Raw genomic sequence first — 25,292 nt, forward strand, 5'->3', positions numbered from 1 at the left:
GGGGCGTGGAACGCCCTGCCTGCAACAGTAGTAGACTCGCCAACTTTAAGAGCATTTAAGTGGTCATTGGATAGACATATGGATGAAAATGGAATAGTGTAGGTCAGATGGTTTCACAGGTCGGCGCAACATCGAGGGCCGAAGGGCCTGTACTGCGCTGTAATGTTCTAATTCTTAAAAAAAAGGTTTCGTAAAAAAAACTGGTATCAGTAAAAGTGACTATGAACCAGGGGCATTTTCATAAAATCACAGTGGTTCGATCATGTCCCTTAGAAAAGGAAACCCATTGTCCTTGCCCAGTCTGACATATACGTGCATCCAGGAATGTCCTTAGTTTTTATTTCATTCCAACATTGAACGTATGATTTAAAGTTTTACTGGGACACATCAAACACCAGCTTGATCTTGGATGATTCCAGTATTACGTGTAAATTGAAAGTCAGAATCATTACTAGATTGTGTTTCAGCCGCTTCTGATTTGTGTCAATGGGAGATGAATGTCATGCAAGAGTGACAAAATATTGATGAATGACGTCTGTCTCTTGTGATGCCCTAAATATTTTTGGCATTTCAGAAATTGGTTCAGATTTTAATTTGCTGATTATTGCCTAGTATTTTTCACTTTTTAGTGAATTAGCACAGCAGAAAAGAATGTTTCTTTAATGAGCTGATGGATATTTCAATGAAATTTCCTTTCATTTCAGATAGCTCCAATCCCCACACATTCTTCATCCTATTTATAACAAAGCTCAGTAAACTTGAAATCACATTTATTTTTAAATGGGCATCATCATTTTGGAAAAACTGCTTTGCAAATCTTTTTGTCACAAAAACAAAATCTAACAGAATTAATCATATTGAAATATAGTCCTTGCAGGTGACTGCGTGACGCTGTTATGACAAAAATTATGCATTGCTTGTTCCGGCTTCTGCCTCCCCAAACAAAACTGATTGTTTGGATACATTTTCCTAATGTATTACCTCTACATGTTTGTTTGAAGATCTTTGTCAGTTTACTCTCGATCTGAAATATTCAAAAGTGGGGCTTAACAATGTACGGACAACCAGCAGTCTGTCGTCTTACTGTGTATTTTCTGTTACTTGATTTTATTTTAATTTTCCAAATTGTTATTTACATTCAGCACTTCTAGATTGGCAGAGCATAAGTCATATCCATGTAAAACCTCGCTGTATACTTAACAATGTGCCCTAAGTACCTAAACAACCTGGAAATGCCTCCCACCTCCCCTTCCTCTGATGTGCCAGTGTGATATTTACCATTTTCTACACCAGCTGTGTATGGTGATGGACAGTTTCTGATACAGACACACCAGAATCTGTTTTTGAGTTTATCCAAACTTCTAGCGTACAGTTGGCAAGCAGATGAGATACTTACCCTTCAATTTGAATGTATTCGCTCCTCAAATCCTAGAATTGAAAAGACAGTATTGTAATTTACTCTCCCAGCTAGACCCCCAGCTCTGTGACATTTGCTCTTGTATCTAAATGAAAACCTTTGGTGAAAACAAAGCAAAAGAAAAAAAATCGTAATATGGCTTGTATGTAAATGTGAGGTGAATATGACGTTTATAAGTAGATGGTTCTTCTATTTGTTTTCATACTGCTGGAGTGCATTTTCTGATTTTGAGTGTCACTTGAATACTTTTTAGCATATTCAATTAGGTTGATTACACAGTTGCTTGTTTCAGGTCATTCAGGGATATCTGCTGAGAGTTTGGAAAATAATTTGAAATGCACTTTTGTAGAAGTGATATAAAATTACTATCGCATGTCATGACAGAGTTAATTATGGATTGAAAACTCCATTGGTCCAATATCTGTGGCCAATGTTTAGGTGGGGAAGGAGAACATGCATTTGACTTTCGTGAATGTAAATTTTGTGGGCACTGAGAAAATTCTGTTTCATTTTCAGTTATTAAATACGGCATTTAAATCCCTCTGCAGGTGTCTGATCGTTCAATTGTTGCTCTGGTTCCCAAACAAACCTCCTCTTACAATGTTCCAAGCACAACCGGTGTGTGTCGGACATCCATTAGCCGCTATGGTATGTCAAGATCCTAGCAAGCTTATAAGCTTCTTGTAACAAAATTGTATTCATCAAACGATTTATGTTTATTATGGAGGTGCTAGAGTGAAGTGTAATTGGTGCTAGCTACTAAATCCAAAGGAGTGTGACTACTTCTACTGAAGCCTGTTGCAGCCATCCTCCCCAGCACACTCAATAGCGCCAGTGAGAGAAAATTACAAGCGTCTATTGTTTACTGTGACAGCACAATGCTTTTATTGGTTTCACTTGAGATTGTCTGTCTTTCTGTGGACAATCCAGCAGTCGCACATGAACAGGAATCTCGGTGCTCTAACTTGCAAGTATATTTCTGTGCAATCAAGGTGATGTCCCACTCACCAGATTTGCTAAACGAACTGAAAAAAAAACCATGAGTTTGCAACGAGACTTCTTGGGCACCTGCTGAATTTCAGCCGTTTGCACATCCCTAATATCTGGATATGTAAATAATATGGATACAAGGTCACCTACCTGTTCCAGCTTTTCCCGTATCTCCCCATCATTATAATAATGATAAATCTTGATGATCTGGAAATATGAACTATGACCAGCAATTTTGTCAAGGGTTAGAACAAAGTTGAAGTTCCAAATGAGAAAAGGAATGATTGGTGTTTCAAGCTACAAAATTATTTACAGTACGGAAAGCAAGGCTATACCTAGGCGATTGTTACCTCTACAGCTAATAAAAAGACTTTAATCAGTCTATGCCTTTAGAATGCTAGAGGAAATCATTGAAAGTTAATTTGTGATTTCGGTGCTCCGATAAGAGAACTGTTTAGCTATTTGTATTGTGCAGTAAGTGAGCTCAAGTTGAGCTAGCATGGAAAAATATGTTTCCTTAGTTTTGATTGATTTCTGACTTCACGCTGTGTTACGACATGATGGAATCCATTCCAGCTTTCATCTTCAAAGATGCTTGCTCAGTATTTGTAGTTTTACAATGATTAGTTTGATTTGAATTGAATGGTTTTGTCTTTTATTTCATTATAGACTCCACTTTACGGTACACTGGAAGTCCTGACAGTCTGCGTTCTCGGGCTCCCATGATTACCCCAGATTTAGAGAGTGGTGTTAAAGTGTGGCATCTGGTAAAGAACCACGATCATGGAGACCAGAAAGAGGGTGACCGTGGTAGCAAGATGGTATCTGAAATTTACCTGACAAGACTGCTGGCAACAAAGGTACTAGAGATGCATGGATTAATGACAATGTGTCAATGAGAACTTGAAGGGAAGCGGTTCAAAATGATGCATCAGGCATGCACAATAGCCCAAGCTCAGCATGGTTCAGACATTAGCCTTTACTTTGGATGCTCTTTAGCATGTTAATCTTATAGAGTATGACACAGGATTGATTTGATTTAGATTTCAAATAGTCAATTCCATATCTGCATTATTCTTCAGATACTTACTGTTCAGTTAGATTTTAGTTTCTACATTGCCTGTTATGCTATGATGCAGTCTACAAACTTATCGCTATCCAGAAACTGAACACTATTGCGGATGCCTGTGCCAAATTTAAGATGGAAGCGTATAGGATTGGTTCGGCTTTAATGGCCTTTATCCTTTATATAAACTAATATACAATAAACACCATTTTCACAACCTTTATTATAGAAAAGCATCTCTTATGGTGCACTCCTGTAATGCCATTAGCCATTCCTTCAGCTGCCTAGAAATCCCTCCCTAAAGTTCTTCCTCGACCTCTTTCTCTGTCTTTAAGGTGCTCCTTTAAAAACTATCTCTTTGACCAAGCTTTTGGTCACCTATCTGCATGTATGTGGCTCAGTGTCAAAATTTGTTTGGTCCTGTGAAGTGCCTTAGGATGTTTTACTATACTAAAGGTGCTATATAAATGCAGGTTATATGTTAATATATCAGATTGTTCTAAGGAGAATGATTTAACAATTAAATGCAAACTTCTTGACTTTTTTTCTTCACAGGGCACACTGCAGAAGTTTGTAGACGACCTGTTTGAGACACTGTTCAGCACAGTACACCGTGGCAGTGCCTTACCACTTGCCATTAAGTACATGTTTGATTTCCTGGATGAGCAGGCTGACAGACATGTCATCCATGACACAGATGTTAGGCACACATGGAAGAGTAACTGGTAAGTGATGCATTTGGCTGCTTCACCTACTCACAGAAACAGTCAATGGGCCGGTAATGCAGGCCCCATGCAGCAGCATACTTCAAGTTGAATGCCTGAGTTCACCTTGTTTAACTAATTTTCTTGTAGCCCTTTTAACACATTTTGCATGATGCACTGGGGAGAGGAGCCAGGATCTTAGTGTCAGGACCCAGTGATCGGTTGCCAGCTGTCCACGAATTTGTTTTTTTCCTCATAGGGAGGGAGAGGACAACTGTGATGCACTTTGACCTTTTGAGGTGACGTGCTTTCAAGGTGTCAAGTTGAGTGGAACTGAGGCAAGGCTAGGCCTCACCCTGCAAATGTTGTTGTTATTGAGCACACCTTCAGTGCCCACTGGGAAAAAGCACTCAGTGACTGAAATGCTCCTCAGGCACTCCAAGTGCATAATGGGGAGGTGTCATAATTTAAGTAATTTTATGGCCCTAATGAGGTGAGCACAGTTTGTGTACTGGCTGACTGTGTTGGCCTATACTGTGCCTATAGTAGGTCTCAGGCCTTTATAATAAAGGTTTCCCACAATCGCATTATCACCCCTATATCTTTTTCAAAATATTGATAAGGTTTGCACAATTTTATCGTCTTTCCATATTTCCTTGGGCGGCTGGGGGGGGGGGGGGGGGGGGAGGTGGAGTGGGAAGCAAGTTACCAATTTCTTTCACAAAAATGCAGCTGCCGGCGTGGTAGTAGCATGAGAATGTGCTACTGAGTAAAATGTATTGTTTATGAATGGTAGAATTTTAGCAGAGGATGGGTCTCTAATCATCTACCACAACTGCAGTGGAAGATCTGCGGTAACCACAGAGAAACAGCATTTTTCAGCTATTTCTCCAGGGCTTTCACAGACCTCCTATCGAAGTTGTGGTAGACAATTAGTGTGTCTCTCACTTGCATGTTGCCTGCTTTCATTCACCTACAGCCATGAAGGAAAGGTCACTGGCTTCTGTGTAGTCAAACTTTAGAGCCATGCAATGATTTAGCTTGTAAGTAGATTGAGCCTGGTTTGTTTCCCAAGGAAATAAACAATAAAATGGAGAACTGACTTCCAGCAGTTCAACTGAAATGAGGCAAAACTCAGACAACTTGAATAATGAGGCTCAGGAGATTAGAAGACCTAGAATTTAAACTTTGCCATCAACAGAGAAGTTCTGGTTAAAATTTTCCTGCAAAAGCCAATAATTTTGTGTTTCCTTCATTCAAAAGTATTGATAAGCTTTACTTTTCCACGTGGCCTCCAATATTCCACCAATGTAAAGTTGAGCTCAGTAAAATTATACTGCCCGTATGTTAATTCATTACGAATCCTATTCATATATCATCAATGTGCTCAACGACTTATATTGGCTCCTGGTCCAGTAACTCCTCAAATATAAAATTCCCCCTTTATGTTCAAATCCCTCCATAGCTTTGTTCCTCCCTATCTCTGCAGCCTCCTGCATCGCTAAAACCCTCCTAGAACTCTGCGTTCATCCAATTCTGGTTTCTTGTGCATCCCCGCTTTCTTTCACCCTGCCAGCGGTGGCTGTGCCTTCAGCTGTTTATCCCTAAGCTCTGGAATTCCCTTTTCAAAACTCTCTGCTCTCCTACCTCTCTCTTGTCCTTTAGGCCACCCCTTGGCCAGCATTTTACATTGGCTGGGAGGTTCTGCCCACCGGCTGAAAAGTTGGTGGTGAGCCCGCCTCTGCTGGGCCTGGAGAACCAGGCCAGGATTTTTTTGCTCCTCAGGTCCTTAATTGGGCTTGGGCAGGACTTCCACCTCCTTGAGGCAGGAAGTGCCAACTGACAGAGCTGTCGGCCAATCGGTAGCCGGCAACTCGTAGTCCCAGCAGCGCCACTGAGAGCAGTGGCCACTGCTGGGACTAGACCCAGTCATCGGCGGCAACAGGTAGGGAAGCTGCAGAACTCAGGTAAGATTTTAGGATCTCAACAGGGCGAGGGACAGTCGTCCGGGCCCTGGTGAGACAAGGGGGTGGGGGGGGGGGGCGGGTAGGTTTTGGGGTGGGGGGGGGGGGGGTGGGTGGAGTATTGTGCATTGGGCATGGCTGGCACTTTGGGGTGGACCTGCGCGGGGCACAGTGTGCCAGATCAGGAGGGTCCTCACCCCAGCCTGCAAGAAGGCCGCCTGGTTTTACCAGGCAGGGTTCTTGGGGCCTTTGCCGTCCGGCCGCCAAGGGTGGTGGGAGGAGGCCCTTAAGTGTCAGGAAATTGGCCTGGGGCAGGCGAGCCGTTTCTTGCCGCTGCCTGCATAAAACTGCAGCAGGGACGGGAGGGGGTTGAGAATGCCCCCGCCCCCACCATTTCCCACTCAATTTTACGGACCACCCGCCCCCCCCCCCCCCCCCACCCCCACCACCAGCCCGCATGTTGGGGGGCCGTAGAATTTCAGCCCATAAAACCAAGCTTTTTGTCACCTGTCCTAATATCTCCTCCTTTGACTCGATGTCAACTTTCTGGTTGATTATAGTCCTGAGAAACGTCTTGGGACATTTCATACATTTGAAGCACTATCTAAATGCTACTTATTTTAAATGAATGGAAATAGTAAAATTATTGTAGTTCATATATATATATACACGTACACATTCACGCACATGTACATATGCACATATATATATATATATATATATATATGCTTATATCTATCTATACATGTATTTATATATAAAAGCTACAGTTTATATCTGCAGCAGGGTGGGACACTTCAGTTCTCACTTAGGTTTACAGATGAGAACATTTACAGAATTGGAACAGCTTAGACTTTAACGTAATCCATCATGAATTCACAAGGGCCCATTATTTTAACTGAGCATGCAATATCGACCTCCACTATTTTCCCTGTCATTCAAGCTGAAGATGTTTGTGTAGACGAGGAGACAGAAGCATATGTAAATTAAAAGCTTAAAATGTCACAGCCATGTCCAAAATGGGTCCTTGTTTTTTAAACTACATTTTATAATGAATTCAGCTTTAAAGACGAGTATATTTTCAGATGTAATTTTGTTATCATGCTGGAGTAAAATGTGGAGATTAACAATTCTATTGTAAATCTGTGTTAATGGAGGTCATTTACTTGGGAATTCTGAACCTGTTGCATATTCTCAGTGCTTCCCTTAGCAACGCACAACCTTTAGTTTGTTCTTAAGCCTATCGCTCACTTCACACGGATGGTGTTTCTGAACCATGTCCTGATTTTATGCTTTGATGTGCTGAACTGTTTTATGTTGTTCCTGATTCTCTGTGTTTCAAGTAGAAATTGTTTTTTTTAAAAACTTAAAAGACCCATACATGAAACCCCAGTATTAGCTTTTTAAATTTGCAAGATTTTGAACTTCTCCCTTCACTACAAGCTAACCAAGGCACAATCAGAATTGCAAACCCTTTTATTCATCCATTACCACTGCAAGATTTACCTTGAAATAAAAATGTCAAAAAGGTTTGAAAAATAACAATAATGAATACACCACAGATAATGTTTCCAGGTACAACAACAACTAAGTGCATTTATGGAGCAGCTGTAATATAGTGGAACATTTAAGGAGAGTTGAACGGGGGTGCTGTCCAAGAGAGTATTGGTATATTCAAGGCTGGATAACGGTTTGGGCAGCAGATGGGCTGAGTCAAGCACTGAGTCGGGCCAAATTATGGAGGTAGAGATCTGCATTCTTTGTGATGTAGAAGATACAAGATCAGACTATCAGCTCATGGTCATCTAGGATGGTGAGGTTGCAAACTGTCTGCTTGAAACAGTGACCAGGGAGGGGGATGGAATTGGTGGCTAGGGAACAAAGTTTGTGGTGGGGACTAAAGACAATGGCTTTGATTTTCCCAGTGTTTAATTGGAGGAAATTTTGACCTGTCCAAGACAGAATGTAGGGCAAGCAGTCTGACTACACAGAGTCAGTGGAGGGGTTAAGAGAGCTGGTAATGATGTAAAGATTGGTGTCAGCAGCATACATATGGAACCTCCTGTACTGTTTTTGGGTAATGTAATTGAGGGGCAGCATGTAGATGTGAAATAGGAGGGTTCCAAGGATAGCTCCTTGAAGAATCCAAAGGTAACAGTGCAGGAGCGGAAGAAGCAAAGCCATTGCAGGAGGTTCTCTGACTGCACTAGATAGTTAATAGCAGAACCAAGCGAGGGTAGACCTGCTCACCTTGAGAACAGAGAAGAGGTGTTGGACGAGGATGGTGAGGTCAACCATGTCAATGACTACTGACAGGTCAGGCATGATGAGGAGGGATAGTGCGCCACAGTCACAGTCTCACAGGATGTTATTGGGGTTATTTCAATGTTGGGGCAGGGGTGGAAGGCTGATTGGAGAGGTTCAAACTTGGATTTGCAGGAAAAATGGCACGGATTTAGAAGGCTGCAACATGTTCAAGCAATTTGGAGAGTAAAGGGAGCTGGAGATAAGGCAATAGTTTGCAAGGACAGAGGCGATTTATTGAGAAAGGTGGGTGATGGCCGCAGCTTTGAAAAGGCAGGAGACTCCATCTCAGGAGAGCACACTATTTGCAATATCAGGTAGCATGAAGGCCAGGAAGAGAAACTGAGTGGTTCATAGTTTAGTGGGACAAGATGAACTAAATGAAGGGAGATAGTGCAGAAACTAGAGAAAGAGGTGGGTTTAGGGCTAGGGCAGAGGGATATCCTTGGGGGAAGTTTGGCTTGGCGGGGAATGTGAAGAGGCAGCTGAATGGATGATCTCAATCTTCATAATAAAGATGTTCCTAGCTACTTGCAATTTTTGCTGCAGGTGAGAATGGAGGGGGTGGAGAATAAGAATTTAACAAGGTGGTTGGTAGTGGAGAAAATATTATCATTGGAATTCAAAGAAAAAAAACTGAAAGCCCTGCTCAGTTTTATAAATGGTTGTTGCTATTGTATGGGAGAGATAAATTTTACTTTCTTCAGTGAACTTGACAGCTGGGTAGAGTGGAGGAGCGATTCATACCTGCTTTAAATGCTAATGAGCATTGAGCGTCTTTCTTAAGATAAGAGTGTAATCTTAAGAATTATGACACGACAAGGACATCAAGGTGATCAGAAATGTTCTTTCCAGTGAGCTGTCTTCATGAAGTAGCTCCTTTATCTAAAGACAGGTGTGCCTAGAGATTGTGGAGGTACTTGAAATAAAAGAATAACATATTGGCGCTCATTCTGTTTATTTTATTACATGGCCAGCTAACCTTGTAGTCAGCGTGGCTGGAGATTTGAGCCCAGGTGCTGTCTAGCATTGCTTCACCAGTGGTGCTTGTGATATGATCCATCCAGCTGAATCCTGGAAAGAGGTTGTGTGAAAGTAGAAGTTCAACTGATAGCAGTCGATTCTGTTTAAACAAAAAGGAGGGGAAAAATGAACTGTAGAGAGTTTTGGCCTGGTTTCCACTGTGTTGAGCCAAATACCTTTGGCTTATGACAAGCAGAAGTTTTTATGGTTCTTGCCACATTTTGTACTGTTTGTTTTTGATAAAACCAATTACAATTTTCCAAAGATTTTTTTTTATGTTTTGGGGACGACAGTCAAACTCTGATAAGATCACATTTGTTAATATCATAAATTGCTTTCAAAGATAAATTTTCAATCTCAATTGATTGCCACCCTATTTATGCAGTGAGGAAAAGAACTGATAAGGTCTCTTATTGCTTTAATTAAGTCCCATCTTTTCCCAACAGTCTGATCTTATTAGACATTCACTGCATTAAGACATTAAATGATCTTCAATTGACTGTACCTCAATCAGTGCTAGAGGTCTCCATGGAATACCAGCACAGAAAACTCACATATGCCTCTGCCTGTGGAATTCTCTCCTCTTTTCACCTAGGACTCATCACTTGATAAAGCAATGCAGTTGGAGCTAAAGGCCTGTTCGGGTCTGCAAATGAGACCCAACCCGAGCCCGACCCAGCCAGAGTCCTTCCATTTTTTCCCGCGCCCGGCCTGACCCGATCATCAGTTAACTTACCTTCCATTTTTCACTTTGTTCCTTACCTGCACAAGCTTAAAATAACTAACAAAACCACCTTTAAAGTCCAAAAAGTAAACTAACATTACAGTCGCTTACCTGAGGTGGTGATCGAGCGTGTCCGATCCGGCCTGACCCCACCCGAGCCCGAATGCCAGACCGCGAAGTGCGACCCGACCTGACCCGAACCCGACACATGTCGACGGGTCCCTTCAGATCAGGTAGCAGGCCTTTAGTTGGAGCATTCTGGAGTTGGGCAGTGGGGAAGTCCTTGACTTGCTTTGGTACCTGCTAAAATTTCTCAAATTTTGCTTATCTTAGTTACCAGCTGTTTAATTCATTTAGTGAGGCATTTGTCCTTGTTACAACAAAAATATAGCGCCTTGCAGTACAGCAACTTTAATGGAGAAAAGATCCCAAAACATTGTATGGGAAGTGAAGGGAGGAGAAAATAAGTGAAATAGATAAAGGAAGAGACACCATGTTGGAAGAGTTAGGAGAGATATTCAAAATCTTTGTCAAATAGATGGGTTTTGAGAAAGTTTGTAAAGGCAGAAAGAGAAGTGGAAAGGTAGAAGATTTAGGGAGAGAGGTCCAGAAAGTAGGATCCAAAATGGGGTGGAGGGGGCTATAAAAAGGGTAAAGTCTGAGGAGTGAAAGACATAGGAAGGGGTTAAGGCAGGAGAAGGATGCAGAGATAAGGTCAGGCAAGGACTTTGAAAACGAGATATAAGATTCAATGTGTTGGGGAACAGGAAGCCATTGTAGGTCAATAGGGTTGGGAGGGGCGTGGGGGTGATGGGCGAGTATGACATAGAGCAGAATGGATTCAGACAGCTGACATTTGGTTAATTTGGAGTTAAGCATGGGGATTGGGTGTGGAGGATGGGTGGTCATTAAGAAAAAGTTGATAAAAGCATAGACATAGTTGCCCCTGCTTCTATTCTTTTGTAATGCTACCTAATGTATCTTTTTTCCCAAATACACTAAGTAATTATTTAGTTTTTCAGAAGGAAGTGCATTAAGGATGTAAATATTTAGCAGTGCTATCTAGGTTCTCCCCTGCCTCTCTTGGGAGAATGCTGATTTAAATTTATTTTGTAAATTTAATATGTCAACAGAAAATCTTAGTTCAGATATACAAATGACGATCTCCTTCGATGGCTCAGGAAGTCTATCCAATGCCTCACAGATTCGATTCCCAATCTGTGCAGTTACCTGATCTCGCTCAGGCAGTGCTAAGGATCCACCACTTTAAACATTCACTCAATCCACCACTGGCACACAATGGCAGCAGTGTGTACTGCCATGAAGACCCCCACCTGCAAAGAATGAGGCATATTAATTTCATCATAGGAACATTAATTTTAAACTGTTGCTGGAGTGAAGAAATGACTTGTTTAAAGAGATCACCAGACATTTGGCTGGAGGACATTTGCATACTAAGAGACAGTGCTTGGAGAGACAAAGCAACTACTCCCTAGTCCAATTAACTGAAATGGATTTTGATCACCAGACACTGGAGGTGTAAGACAGCCTGCATTCCAGTGTCTGCTAAGATGGAAAATCCACAAAAGCAGGAGTGGTTAAACCAGCTGGTCACATGACTAACCTGGCCCAAGCATTTTTTGAACTACACAGAGGACAGTTTGAAGCCAGACTGCAGATTGCAACTGAACCTGGAACAAGAGAGTCTCTCTCCTGGCTAGCGCTTTCTCGCAAACCTCCGGACCCACTGAAGAGAGAAAAGACTCCTACATCAAAACAAGTTAAAGCGTGCACTGGGCCCCAATGAACAGCAAGAATTAACGGCAACCAAAGACTCCACATTGAACTCAAAGGACTGTAAATACACCCAGCGCTTGCCTCAAACCTTTCCCCTTTATTCTTTTTACTTTTTCTGTCTCTATCTGCATGTGTGTTTATTGCATATGCATGCTAATGTGGTCGCATCACGTATTCATAGTTGTTATCCAAATTAGAGTTTTAAAATTAATAAACTTCTACCTTTCTTGTTCAAAATCTAAGAAAACCTGTCTAATTGATTTATTTGCCTTACAATTGGAAAGCAGTGAACAAGGATTCACTGAGGAGGAGCTAAAACATTGTGTTTTTAAAATTAAACCCTGTTAAGGTTAAACCAAAGAAAGGCTGAGAGGGAACCCCTAGACTCCTTTCCCATCTGGTTGTAACAGTACCATATACAAGATGAACTGCAACAACTTGTCAAGCCTCCTTCAACAGCAACATCTAAACCCGTGACCTCTACCCCTGAGAAGGACAAGGGCAGCAGATGCATGGGAACACCACCATCTCCAAGCCACTCACCATCCTGACTTGGAACTATATCGCTGTTCCTTCATACACCAGATGGACTGCCAGATGTTCTAGAAGGTGGCTCACCATCACCTTCTCAAGGATAGTTGGGGATGGGCAACAAACGCTGGTATTGCCGGCAACGCTCCCATCCCATGAAAGAATTCAAATGAAAGGATTTTATTTGCCAATCCTGATCACTGTCCAGCCGCATCTTATGGAAATCTTTGTCAGATGAGAATGCGATTCAGTGTGTGTCTTATACCTGCTCCCATGCCTTGAGTCAGTAGTTCGCCAACACTTGCTGTTGGGATGTTCATGTGGACAATGGCTACTTGCATAAGATATCAGGACTTAAACCATACCACAGCATGCCTTTTTGGGTTTTGAGGGAAAGAGGTGTGAAGAAAATTGCCGCATAAGAATTGGGGGGCGGGGGGGAAAACAAATTTCCCAGTCAAGCTTAGTTTTCTAGATTTTCTCAAGCGTCAGTTTGAGCTTGCAGCCTCAACTGTTTAATTTTGAGGAAACGGCCACCCCACTTCAGCATCACTAAAGTAACCTAGCAACGACAGATTTTCTGTGCTGGTTTAAGGGAAAAAAATGAACATTTTATTTTTAAAAAGTCAATCAGAATCCTCCTGTGACTAATATTTATTAATTTGAAAAGGGGAGTACTTTAAAAAGTAGTTCCCATGACTGTTCCTCCCTGTAATCTCAACTGCCTTCAACCTAAAAAACAGTGCTCTCTTTTTCAAAATGTTGCACTTAAATGCAGTGCTTGTGGTTAGTTGTTGTACTGAACTGTTGCAGGTTATCGCAATATTAAAAATAGTTCTTGCAATGGTAATGGATATTATTTTATCTATTATTGCAACATCCAATTCCTGACAACATATGCTTTATTCTCAGATCTGTGATTATGATTGGCTGGCTTGACAATCTGTAACAATTAAGACAAATACAGTGGTTAGTGCAAATATTGATCTTGCTCTTTCTTGACAAATGTGGAAGAAACTAATAAAACTAACTAACGCTATGTTTTCTTTTACTTTCCTAATGACTTCCTTTCTAGTTTCTGCAGTGTTAGGTTATTTTAGCTTAGCAGGATAGATCTGTAGTTCCAATTGATTGTTGAACTCTTTGACCCTGATGTTAACTTGGCTCCGATATCATGTGGGAAACAGGTAAGTTCAATGCGTCTGTCAATAGCATTTCAGCACAGCCACCTCATTATCATTTCCCTTCTGGATTTGGCACCAATTGTACAGCAGTGGGCATAATGAGGACCTGTGTGCTGCACTCCAATATCTAAATGGCCAATCCAAAGATGGGATTTGTAGAAGTTCGGATGTGGAAGCAAGAGAAGCATTGAATTCCGGGCACATACAAGTTGCGCCTGGCTTCAATGATGCCTTCCTTGATGTACTGCTGGGGACTGTGACAAGCTGGAGAGAAATACTCTTCCCCAGCAGTGGGAGGAAGAAACCTGCTGCTACTACAAAGAAGGCATTGCTGGAGATGGTCTCGGAGGTCTGTAGCAGGAGCATTGTGCCGCACTGCTGGATTCAATGCAGGACATGCTTTGATGACCTAACCATGTCAGGAAAGGTGTGTGCAGTTGCACACACCTTGTTGGACACTGCAACCATTGGGTGAACACATGCCATTACAGTCATTTGTAGGTCTGTCCTTTCCCCTGCAGGAAAAGAGAGCACAGAGTACTTGGGAGAGAACTGGAACTGCTCCTTCACAACTATCCCAACTAACAACTGCAGAGGAGGAACTGCTGGAGATCAGTGGCATTTCAGCACTTCTAGCCACCAGAGATGCGGTCCTCCCAGCTGGCTGGTGACACAATTAAATATTAGTGATCCACATGTCATACAACATTCAGTCATGTTGACATGAGTACAACAGAGTTTGAAATATCATCTTCATGATAAGTTGCAATATTCTTTTCTTGCCAGTAATAATTCATATCATTTCTCTACGCCCGAGCCTTTGCATATGCAGAAAGAGTCCATCGATCTTGCAGATGACGAGTCCTCAGAGGAGCTGATTCCTTCTGATGGTGCACCATCACAGGACCCAGGCTTACCATGCATCAATGTAAATACTCTCACTTCAGTGGGACCTCAGTTGGGCAGATAGTTGGGTTTTCACATGGTCACTCACACTTCATGAGTGAACAAGAGCAGATATTGGTGGTAGGAGATAGCTGTGGCGAGTCTCCGTCAGAAGGCACAGCCCTCTACAAGCTCTGATGAACTGGACACAGACCCCAGGAGCTGTCGATGAAAAGGATAATCATTGAGGAGCGGTAACAATGTGCAATGTATTGACAGGCAGTCCAAGCACACTGGCTGTGATTGCAGCAATGTCGTCTTGCATGGATAGAATGGCCGACCCTATCAAACATCAATCAAATAAGAACATCCATGCCTTGACTATATCTATGCACACATGGATTCCAACATGTCTGCTGCCTTAAATAGGATGACAGATGCCTTAATCATGGCCTTACAGTGCCACACTGATCTACACCAAAATGTTCTCGAGCACAGTGGTAGCAGGGAAGTACAGCTGGCCCATAAGAGGGATGACAGAAAGAGGAGGCATGGAAATGGGAACCGCTCAAAGTGCTTCCACTTCTCACCCATTGCTCCACCCACCCCTGTCAGTACCTGGCATGCTGTCCTGTGCCCAGATGGTTGAGTCTGCCCGGTGCAGGTGGAGCAGTCTTTAGTGAGTTCTCACAGGCTCCAAAACCCAATTCAACAGTTGGAGTAGGGATCTGAGCAGCCTGCCTCTGCCTCTGCTTCAGCAACAGGGGTTGCACCACGTAGGAGCAGTAGGAAAAGGAAGTGTAAAGCCTTGTAGTAGCACAAGGTGGGTGTTTGAGAAAATCTTATATGAATCTTTCATAAAATCTCACAAATTCCATTAGTTTGCCCCACCTACCCATCTTGGCCATTCTTGGTTGCTAGGTGGCAAGTTGGCTTTAAACTTGTTTCATGATAAGTGGGAAAACATAAATTGATGGGGACCATTGGCAGGTGTGCAAGGGCTGGTCAGTTGTTTGTAGGACTGCTTTGTGGAAACAGCATCGACGGAAGATGGGGATAGTGGGAAGAGTGTTCGTAGCATGTGGTTCTGCCATCAGTCCACTGCTGCAGCCTAAGTGTATCTTCCATTAATAAGGGCAGCTTGAGCAGCTGCTGCTGCATTGCCCTAATCACCATTATCCTCCTCCTTGGAATCATCCATGGATGATCTGTTCTCTGCACCTTGCTCCTCCTGCAGGTCCAAACCTCGCTGCTGCATAAACATTGTGCAGAGCGCAGCACACCATGACCATTCTGCAAACCCTGGCTGGTGTGCACTGAAGGGCACCTCCAGGTCTGCCCAGGCACCTGAAGCACATTTTCAACATGACAATAGCTTATTTGATCACTGGTGGTTAAACAGCATTCATTGTAGTACTGTTGGATTTCATTGGTTGGGTTTCTGATGAGCACCATCAGTCAAGTTTGAAGTGGCTATCCCATGTCACCTAGCAGCTGCCCTTGGGTGTGCTTGCAAGCCGAAGAACCTGGACCAACGCAGGTCATAACAGCTCCCAAGAATTCTTGCACACACCTGCAGAAATATCTATTTGTGTTTTGAACACCAACTGCACGCGATGGAGTGGAAGCCCTTGTGGTTCATGAATGCTCCTGATAGACCTGTGGATGTGAGGATTGCCACGTTTCTACAGTCGATGGCACCTGCACCTGTGGGAAGTCAGTTAGAGATACAAACCCAAGCGCCCACTCATTCTGACTGGTATCATCTCGGGCGAAGTTTGCATAACTTCCAGGTTCGGCAAATAACTCATCAGTCACCCATCTTATGCATTTGTGTCTGGGAGAACCTAGATATGTCTCCAGCAGAGCTCATGAAGGAGCCAGAGGTAAAAAAGTTGAGGAAGGTGGTCAACAAACGCTACTAACAAATGGCCAGCGGGGAGCAAGTCTAAATGTCTGCCACCAACTGAAGCAACAGCCTGAGCCTTCTGAGACACTACAGTTCCAACATGGCAACGAAACTCAGTCTCTGCCTGTACACCTTGTGTCACAGGTAGTGCCTCCTCCAATCTACACCCTTCTGCTGCTCTCCAGCTGCAGGGCTCTAAAGAGCAGGTGGCTGCTGCTGGTCATATTGCTCCTTGTCCGAGGTCCAATCTACAGCAGGTCAAGTCGCTACCATCTGATGTGATGCAGAAATCCTTCAAATTGCAGAAAGTAGACTCTCAACAAAGGTATTGTGAGCAAACGCTTTGCCACGAGTAGGTACAAAAGCAGCTGTGGATACTAATCCTTTATTGCATTATTTTTCATGAGAATCAGCCATTCACAATTGCCGTTGGGGTAGAGTATCTACTTTGCGCACAATTGGTGAATTGCACTAGTTTTCTTTTCCTCAAATTTCTGCTCAAACTGATTTGCCTATCGCTGAAAATAAAATCTGCCATGAGCCAGTGTAATTGGGCAGCATTTTAGAATGTAATTCCTTTTTTTAAAAAAATTTGTTTCAAAATATATTCCTTATTATTTAAGAGTCGTGTCCAATGTTCCCTTTAATTTTTTTGTTGTGCGCGACCTGCTCATTACAACGCACGGTACCTTGAATTTTTTTTTGTGCGGCCACACACACACACGTTGTCTTCAACAGGACAACTTATGAATGGCCCAATTGCTACCTTCCAGGTTGCTGTCCATCTGTGCATTCACCTTGGAGAGAACATTGGTCATAACTTGGTGCAGTTTGATTAATACAGTTGAAAATACATTTAACAAAAAGTAAGCATTTTAAATTAGTGTCTCGTCCACCACCTGTGAGTAACCCAATTTTACACAACTGAAAATGACTTTAACAAGTGATTCTGTATAGTTTTGTTAAATATTTGTGTAGAGTAGTCAGTTTCTTAGTAAATTAAAAAAAAAATTCCAAAGCTTCCAAACCATGCCTAGTGGTAATCCTTGCAGCTAAAAAGAAACTGCTTAATTTTAAGAGCCTCCTAGAAGGCCTTCAAATTGAGTGCAATTTGTGGAAACTCTCAATGCTGATTAATTAATTTGATCTGGGAGGTGTGTGATGTACCTGTTTTTTAAACCAACATCAAAAATTGTAGAAGCTCGACCCATTTCAGGTGAATTGCGCCAAAAAATCCAACACAACCAAGCTTTCTTGGAAACTCGCCTTGCTTTCAAGGGCAAGTTTCAGGCAACCCATAAATGTCAGATAAACCACAATAAGCTTAAACCTGCATTCAAATATTGTTCCAATTGAGCAATTGCTATAGGCAGGAATTTCCCTCCGAGAGGGGAAATTGTTTCCGGGTACCGAATCTACCCAGGGTAGAAACAGTCACTTATTGTGATTTTCACAGGAACATCACCTTAATTAGCCTGGAGCCAGGTTCCCCATCCAATTGAGGATGGTGGGTTGGCTCTTGAATCTGGAAGGCCAATCAAAGGCCTTCCAGCTTGAAAGGAGCAGCAGGCTGTGATAGAAGATAAGAGAAATGGGGCTCCAACTTTTTCAAATCTTAAATTAAAAAATGAATCCTGCAGCAAGGCCACCACTCTGGGATGGGTGTGGGAGGGACCTCTACAGGGCAGTGTGTGGCTGCTCCTGCACCCAGGCAAGCAGGGAGGACTTCTCGGCTTGTCTGGATTGCTAGCCTCCTGGCCTGTTGCTGGGTGCCCACCTCCAGGCAACTAAACTGGCCCCTGCTTCCTGTGGGAACCTGGAGGCTGACTGGAAAATTACAGTCGGCCTCCTTTAATTGGCTTAATTTGGACTCTAAATGAGCCTCATTGGCTACCCGCCATGTGCAGCCCCCAGTCCCGCCTGCGCAAAAATGGCCCAGAGGTGGGATAGAGATGGGGAACCTGCGTGCTGGCCAGTGGGGCTATTTTAGTTTCTGGCCGCCTCCGATCCCAGCCCAGCAGGGCTGAAAACCCAGCCCCGTTTGTTAAAAGGTAACCCGCCTCTCCCAAGGGCTTTTGCAGAACCAACCTAACAGCTCAAGTTAAACGTTGAAGTCAGTGGGCTGGAGCCAGCTTCCCAATGTGCTTGCACTTTCGCCAGTGTTAACCCTATATGCGCACAAATTCATTGACTTTTTCATTCTTCTTTCATTTGCAGCTGCTCTTCCAGCCACCATGCCCCTACTTTCTAGAATTCCATCCCAAAGTCGCTGCACCATTCTATTCTAGTTATTCTCTATCCACTGTTTAACTCACCAATTTTTCCAATGTTACAATCACTATATTATGCCAGTTGTTGTTTATGTTCCGATCCCTTTTTTGCTAAAAACATTCCTGACATAAAGGAGGTTAGTGCTATTATGTTGTAGAAGTTAAATGTGGAATTTAATAAACAAATTGTTGAGCTGGTTTTAGTTTGAAATCTGTAGTTGGTAATTCACCCTGCCCCACCTGTGGATCATATTCTGACAGAGAGCAAGACTGATGAAGCGAATTGGAGCCCACTCTCTCTCAGATCATATTCTGGTCACAGAACCTGCCCCGCCCACCCCCCAACCCCATCCAATAGTTTCTCTGCCTTTGCTCCCTGCTTCTGTTTTGGATACCCCTAACTCCCCTTCCCTTCTCTATTCCTCTTCCACCTCCCCTACCCTATTGCTGCGCCTGAGTCCAATTATACACTCAGCTTGGCCGAAATACTCTACTCAGCTTTGACTCCCCATGTACAACATTACAGAAAATCAACTGGCATTATTAAATAATGCCTTGTTCACATAGGAGAGTCCGGCTACTCCATTTGGATGTTGTCAGACGGTACATTGCAAAATAACATGGCCACGTGACCTGGTTTCTGTTCTGTAGTTATCCTGTCATTACATTCAAATCTAAGTGTTCTTTTTTTTTTTTGCAGCTTACCATTACGATTTTGGGTCAACGTGATTAAGAATCCACAGTTTGTGTTTGACATTCACAAGAGCAGTATTACAGATGCATGCCTATCTGTGGTGGCACAGACGTTCATGGACTCTTGTTCAACATCTGAACATCGACTCGGCAAGGACTCGCCATCTAATAAATTGTTATATGCCAAGGATATCCCCAACTATAAGAGCTGGGTTGAGAGGTTAGTGTATACTGGCATCAACCTTGGGTCAGTATTCATCAGACTTACTTCATGACTAGAGAACATGACATGAGATATAACTGATAACACAGGGACTGAATGCTGCTTAATGGAAAATGTTAGTTATGCCATTAACAGATTGAAACTGACATATCTTTGTTCACTGCCAGGAAATGGAGCTATGCCATTAAACACTGTTGTTGCAAGCTTTTCACAAGGGCAAAATGGATTTGACTCCCTATTGAAGCTCCATTATATTCATTAGAACAGTTTCAGAACTCACTATGATGAACCATAATTTAATTTTGTAAACAAAGTGCTTCAACAGTCCCTGGGAGTTTATAGTAACCAGGTTTAACTGTTTAAATTAAGTTGACTCCAGGTCAATATGTACTGCAAAACTATCATTTTATACATCACATTGTAGTATAGCATCCTGAGGTCCAGATTTTTCTCTCAATGCATTTACACGCCAATGTTCAACCATTTAATATATTGGAAATTATAACATTTTTGTTGTGACTATCACACTCCGCAATAGTGTGGAAATTCATACTTTTTATTTTACCTGATTCACAGCATTGTGTTCCATTATATCCAGAATCACTTCTCATTCAGTCCCACTTTATAGAATTCAATCTGCAGATAACAGTCTGTTAAGAGCAGGTGGTAAGTAAAGGCCTGCTACCTGACCCGAGCACGACAGGACCTGACGACGTGTCGGGTCCGGGTCGGGTCGGGTTGCACTTCTGGGTCCGGCATTCAGGCTTGGGTCAGGCCGGGTCGGACACGCTCTATCACAGGTAAGTGGCTCCAATGTTAATGTAATTTTTTGACTAGAAAGCTGGTTTTGTTAGTTATTTTAAGCTTGTGCAGACCAGCAACAAAGTGAATAACAGAAGGTAGGTTAACTGATGGTCGGATTGAGTCGGGCGCAGGAAAAATTGGAAGGACTCAGGCCAGGTCGGGCCCGGGTTGGATGTGGTTCGGTGGGGCTCAGGTTGTTTTTTTTTTTTGCAGACCTGAGCAGGCCTTTAGTGGTAAGGGGTGTGGGTGGTTCCCACTATTCACCTCCCAACTGACTGCAGTTGTGGTTTGTTTAAAATGATGAGCTAGCCCGTGAGTGTTTTTGGGGTCAAATAAACAGACAAATGACAGGTTTCTCGTCGGTTAAACAAAATATAAGAATTTATTTATACACATTTCCCAAAATGTTTGCAAAACCACTCACGCACACGTTCACCCACACATGCATACATAAGAATTGATAGAGATGGAACAGGGTAAGTGGTTTAAGGCAGCTGTTTGTGGTTTACGGGAAACCTGTTGAATCTCCTAAGATGGACAGTCTCTTTAAAGGCGTAGGCCTGGATATTTGTAGTCCTGAAGTTGTTGAGGTGTTGTAGATTTCTGGTGGTTAAGATTTTAGACTGGAGGTGGCAGTCACTTTCAGTTCTCTGCTGCACCAAGTTGGTGTAGAATCAGCGCAGGACTGCTTCTTGTTTAGGCTGGGTCTTTACACAGCCTCTGGATGGACTCCTCCTTCTGCTATGTTGCTGTGATCTCCCCTCTTTCTCCAGAGGGTTAACTTGTAAGGTCAAAATCAATCAAATGAGAGTTTGTTAGTTGACACATGGCCTTCTCCCCTGGTGTAATCACACAATGTACCATGATGTGGAATCCATGGCTATCTATTAATGTCTGGATGAGTATCATTCTGTTACGATGTGTTTACATCACACCTTCTTTGTCTCAGAAGAAATCCATTCTTGGTCGGAATGTATACTTTTGTCCTTTCAAGACAGTGAGACAGTTTTTGAATAGGACATCTGACCTTCAGCGGTAATCTTTGCAGCACATTGCCCACTTTTTTTTTTAAAGGAAAAGTCCATTTCAAAGAGTCCACATTGAATAAAGTTCATATCCTAAAAGTTAGGAATATGATATGTCTTTACTGGGCATGACAAGCACTTAAATGTACACTGATTCAAGCATAAAATGGGTTCTGCTTATTTACGTTCTCATTGCTCAGCATGCTGAGGGGGACTAATAACCTTCTAGAAAAGATCATGGGAGGAATTTTATACTCTTCCCTGCGCCTGATTTGAAGGCAGGGTGAGCATATAATCGAGTGGGATGGTGGTGGGGGATCCAACACCTTCCCACCTCCACCCAAATTAAGTCCTGGGCAGGAAGGCCTCTGAACGGCCTTCCCACCCCGCCACTGATTGAGGTCCTTAAGTGGGCAATTAATGCCCAATGAAGGACCTCATCCTGCCGCTGTCGGTATTATCCCAGCAGCGGGCGGGCCTGTCTTTGCATGGGGAGCACAGTGAGCAGACCTGTGCAGGTTCCTTCTTGCTCCGGGGTGGGGCGGAAGGGTGTCCCTCATTCAAAAGCATTTAGTGCTTGAACGAGAGACCCAGCATCAAGAAGGGGGGGGGGGGGTGCGGGCAGAGGGGGAGCCTGCTGAGCCACCCCCCCTGCCCTTGCTGCTGACCCCCCCCACACTCCCTCCCCCATGACCCCCACCCAGCGAAACCCCTCCTGCCCTGATTAACCTGTGGCCTGGTTCCAGGGCCTCAGGTGAGTGCTCTAGTGGCAGTAGCCACCGCCTCCCCAGTGGTGCTGCTCAGTTGAAGAGCTGCTAGCCTCTGATTGGCTGGCAGCTCTCAGAGGGCGGGTCTTCTGCCGCCGGGGCCTTTGATCCCAGGGAAAGCCCGCCACTGTCCACTTAAGTACTGAATTGGCACTTGATCCTGCAGACCTTCCCCAGAGGAGGCAACATGGGGCTCTCGCTGGTGGTAAAGACCCCTGTTGCCCACATAAAATCTGGACCATATTTGGCAAAAGTTTACTTTTAGTTCACTGCAGTCCACGCAATAAGCAGATTGAAGTAGAAGCACGACAGAATGACCATTTCTGTCCACTTGGGCCGTTTGTTGTTTATTTTTAAACAGAATGTTCAACCATGTAAGTCACATTTCTCTCTTCCTAAATGGAGCTGATATACATGGGAATCCTGCAAACCACTTCTTTACAGTGTGGAAAAGCTCATGTAGGTGGGCGTTTTCCTTTGAGAAAGAATTGCATGCTCTTCTTAGTTTGCCATAAATGTGTCCCACCCATTCAGCTTTCGGAACTAATGTTAATGTATGTGATGAAGATCATCTGTGATCAATTAATCTGTATTTCAAAATGAATAAGGGATGTGAAAGATTCAGAAATGGGGATTAATTAATAAATGGAAGTAGCCCTGTATTCCCCATTCAAATAACTAGGAGGCAGAGCTTTGAAAGCTGCTGACAGTGTGATTTCACCAGTACAGCATAGGGCATTCCAAATGTCTGGGGGCAGTTTTCATTGTTGTCATTAATCACAGTTATATTTTGTGGCCACACAATATAATTTTTTTCCACATTTGTATGCAAATATGGCCACAGACAGTGTCTCTTTCCCTATTCGTTGGTGCACATGCCATAAAGTACCATTCTAATGGGGTTTATGTCAATGGTCTATTTGCCCACAATTGATTTTTGACCCTGAGCTGTCTCGGACCTTGATATTATCTGTGTGTAATCACATTTGTATATAAGAAGACTTCTCTAATGCAGCAATAGATCGCTATTGACTTTGGATAGGAGCCCAACATTTCATAGTCTGTACTTGCAACATTTTTTTTGTACACTGCTTCCTACCAGTGAGACAAATCAATGCTACTGTCTGCATGGTTGAATTTGGCTGCAACCTCCATTATCAGCATGTGATTAGTAGATATTGACTAATCTGTCTCACGACCAAAATAAAGTTGATTTTCATAATTCTTTTGGCTCATTTGCAAGGGGAATATACATTGGGAGACAAATAATTAATCCTGGATGTTACTTCTTATATTGTTGTAAACAAACTGCTGGTGAAACATATCTTTTGTTTTAAAGGTATTACGCTGATATTGCCAAAATGTCTGCAATTAGTGACCAAGATATGAATGCTTACCTGGCGGAGCAGTCCCGTTTGCACGTGAATGAGTTTAACATGCTGAGTGCATTGAACGAAATCTATTCTTACGTTACCAAATACAGTGAAGAGGTTAGTACACAAAATACTTCTAGAACACTCTGGCCAGAATACTGGAAGGCCCTGGTTTGAGGAAGTGGGTCCTGGTGTAAGTTTAATGGAGCACCAGTTATCAATATACATTGATGGCATTAATTGTATCATTGACCCTGACATTTCACCCACACACCCTCCTCCCGTAATATTTATCCATTGAATTTTGAATGTTTTCGCACACTTTGTCACATACAATTTTTAAAATACATTTGAAGTGAATTTTAACTGTATGGAACTATATAATTCTTGATTGACAATTGAAATCTGATTCCACTTCATAGAAATGTTACTAAGTTGATACTCTCTCAACATAAAAGACTATTATAACATTTCAGCTAATTTTCTATTGTTATGACCTCCGTGAGACCATTAACGTTAAAAATATGAGATATGAAACCCGAGACGAATTAAAAATATTACGCAACAAGATTTCACATTTTAAGATTTTTATTATAACAACTAAAAGAAATCCCCATTAACTAAATAATACTTTTTAAGTAGCTGATACCCCAAATTACAAAGAAAGCTATTTTGTTTACTTGGCAAAATACTTGAAAATTTCTCACCATGCTTCTACATTACACAGTCCCCATTGATGGCAAAATCTTTGCGGTTAGAAGTCCCAGATTACTTCCAGTTCCAATGGGTTGGATCTCCCAGACCTTTCTCAAAGTTAGTGTCCTTTTTGCTCACTTCTCCAAGCACCTTCGACCTGGATGGCCATGAATAAAACAATCCTGGTGATCCTGTTGGACTTTTATTTCTCCGCAAACCTCAACTTTCAAAACCGGTTCAAGTCTTTGCAGCCTTTCGCTGCATCAGGCTTCTGAAAGCAGGTGTTCTCACTCTTGCTCTTTCTTTCTCCCATCCCCCCCCCTCCTCTCTGCCACCCCAATTATCTTCCTTTCTTATAGCCTGCTCTGAGGCTGCCATCACTAGTCTTCTGTACAGCCTGTCTGCCTTCAGAAAATCTGTTAAATTTATTTGGAACCAAAAGTCAACAGCTTATTGTCCTTTTCCAATATGCAAAATCCAGAAGTCTAGTTTCACAGTGCCACTCGCCCTTCCTTTGTAGCGAGGTGTTAACAGCTGCCTGGTACATTTGCATCCACAGAATCACTGACTGCTTGTTTATGAGCTGAGAGTCTGGGAGGGCAAAACCCATTGTTCTTCAGGTATTATACTCCTGCAGTCTCTGTCTTCCAAAAAAATAGCCTTTGCTATGTGTTCTCTGTTGTCCTGGTAACCAAGATTTCTGTCTTGTCTTTGAGGTGATGTAAGGTCACCTGACTTGACTCCATTTTAAACTTTTAAAAATCACAGTTTTTAAAACATATTCATGTTAAGCAGTCCAGTGTTGATAAAGCTACTCAATTTTTCAGTTGCCAGAATTATCACATCATGTCATCCTTACTTCCAGTTATAAAGCACCTTAGTACCTGGCTGGACTATCTCCGACATTATCACCCTGAGTGCTGTACTATAAGAGCTAGAGCTA

The 25,292-nt window shown here is 42.7% G+C and overlaps 1 protein-coding gene across 1 annotated transcript in view; it reads left to right on the forward strand.

The window, feature by feature from the left end:
• Nucleotides 1-25,292, forward strand: part of LOC137383879 (plexin-A2-like) — a 502,066-nt gene that overhangs the window by 468,949 nt on the left and 7,825 nt on the right. Inside the window, exons 28-32 of the mRNA XM_068057231.1 lie at nt 1,966-2,065; nt 3,077-3,267; nt 4,029-4,198; nt 19,469-19,681; nt 23,620-23,770. Coding sequence (XP_067913332.1) covers nt 1,966-2,065; nt 3,077-3,267; nt 4,029-4,198; nt 19,469-19,681; nt 23,620-23,770 — 825 coding nt within the window. The remainder of the gene's footprint in view (nt 1-1,965; nt 2,066-3,076; nt 3,268-4,028; nt 4,199-19,468; nt 19,682-23,619; nt 23,771-25,292) is intronic.

Source organism: Heterodontus francisci, chromosome 25 (genome assembly GCF_036365525.1).
Source record: "Heterodontus francisci isolate sHetFra1 chromosome 25, sHetFra1.hap1, whole genome shotgun sequence".
Classification (NCBI taxonomy): domain Eukaryota; kingdom Metazoa; phylum Chordata; class Chondrichthyes; order Heterodontiformes; family Heterodontidae; genus Heterodontus; species Heterodontus francisci.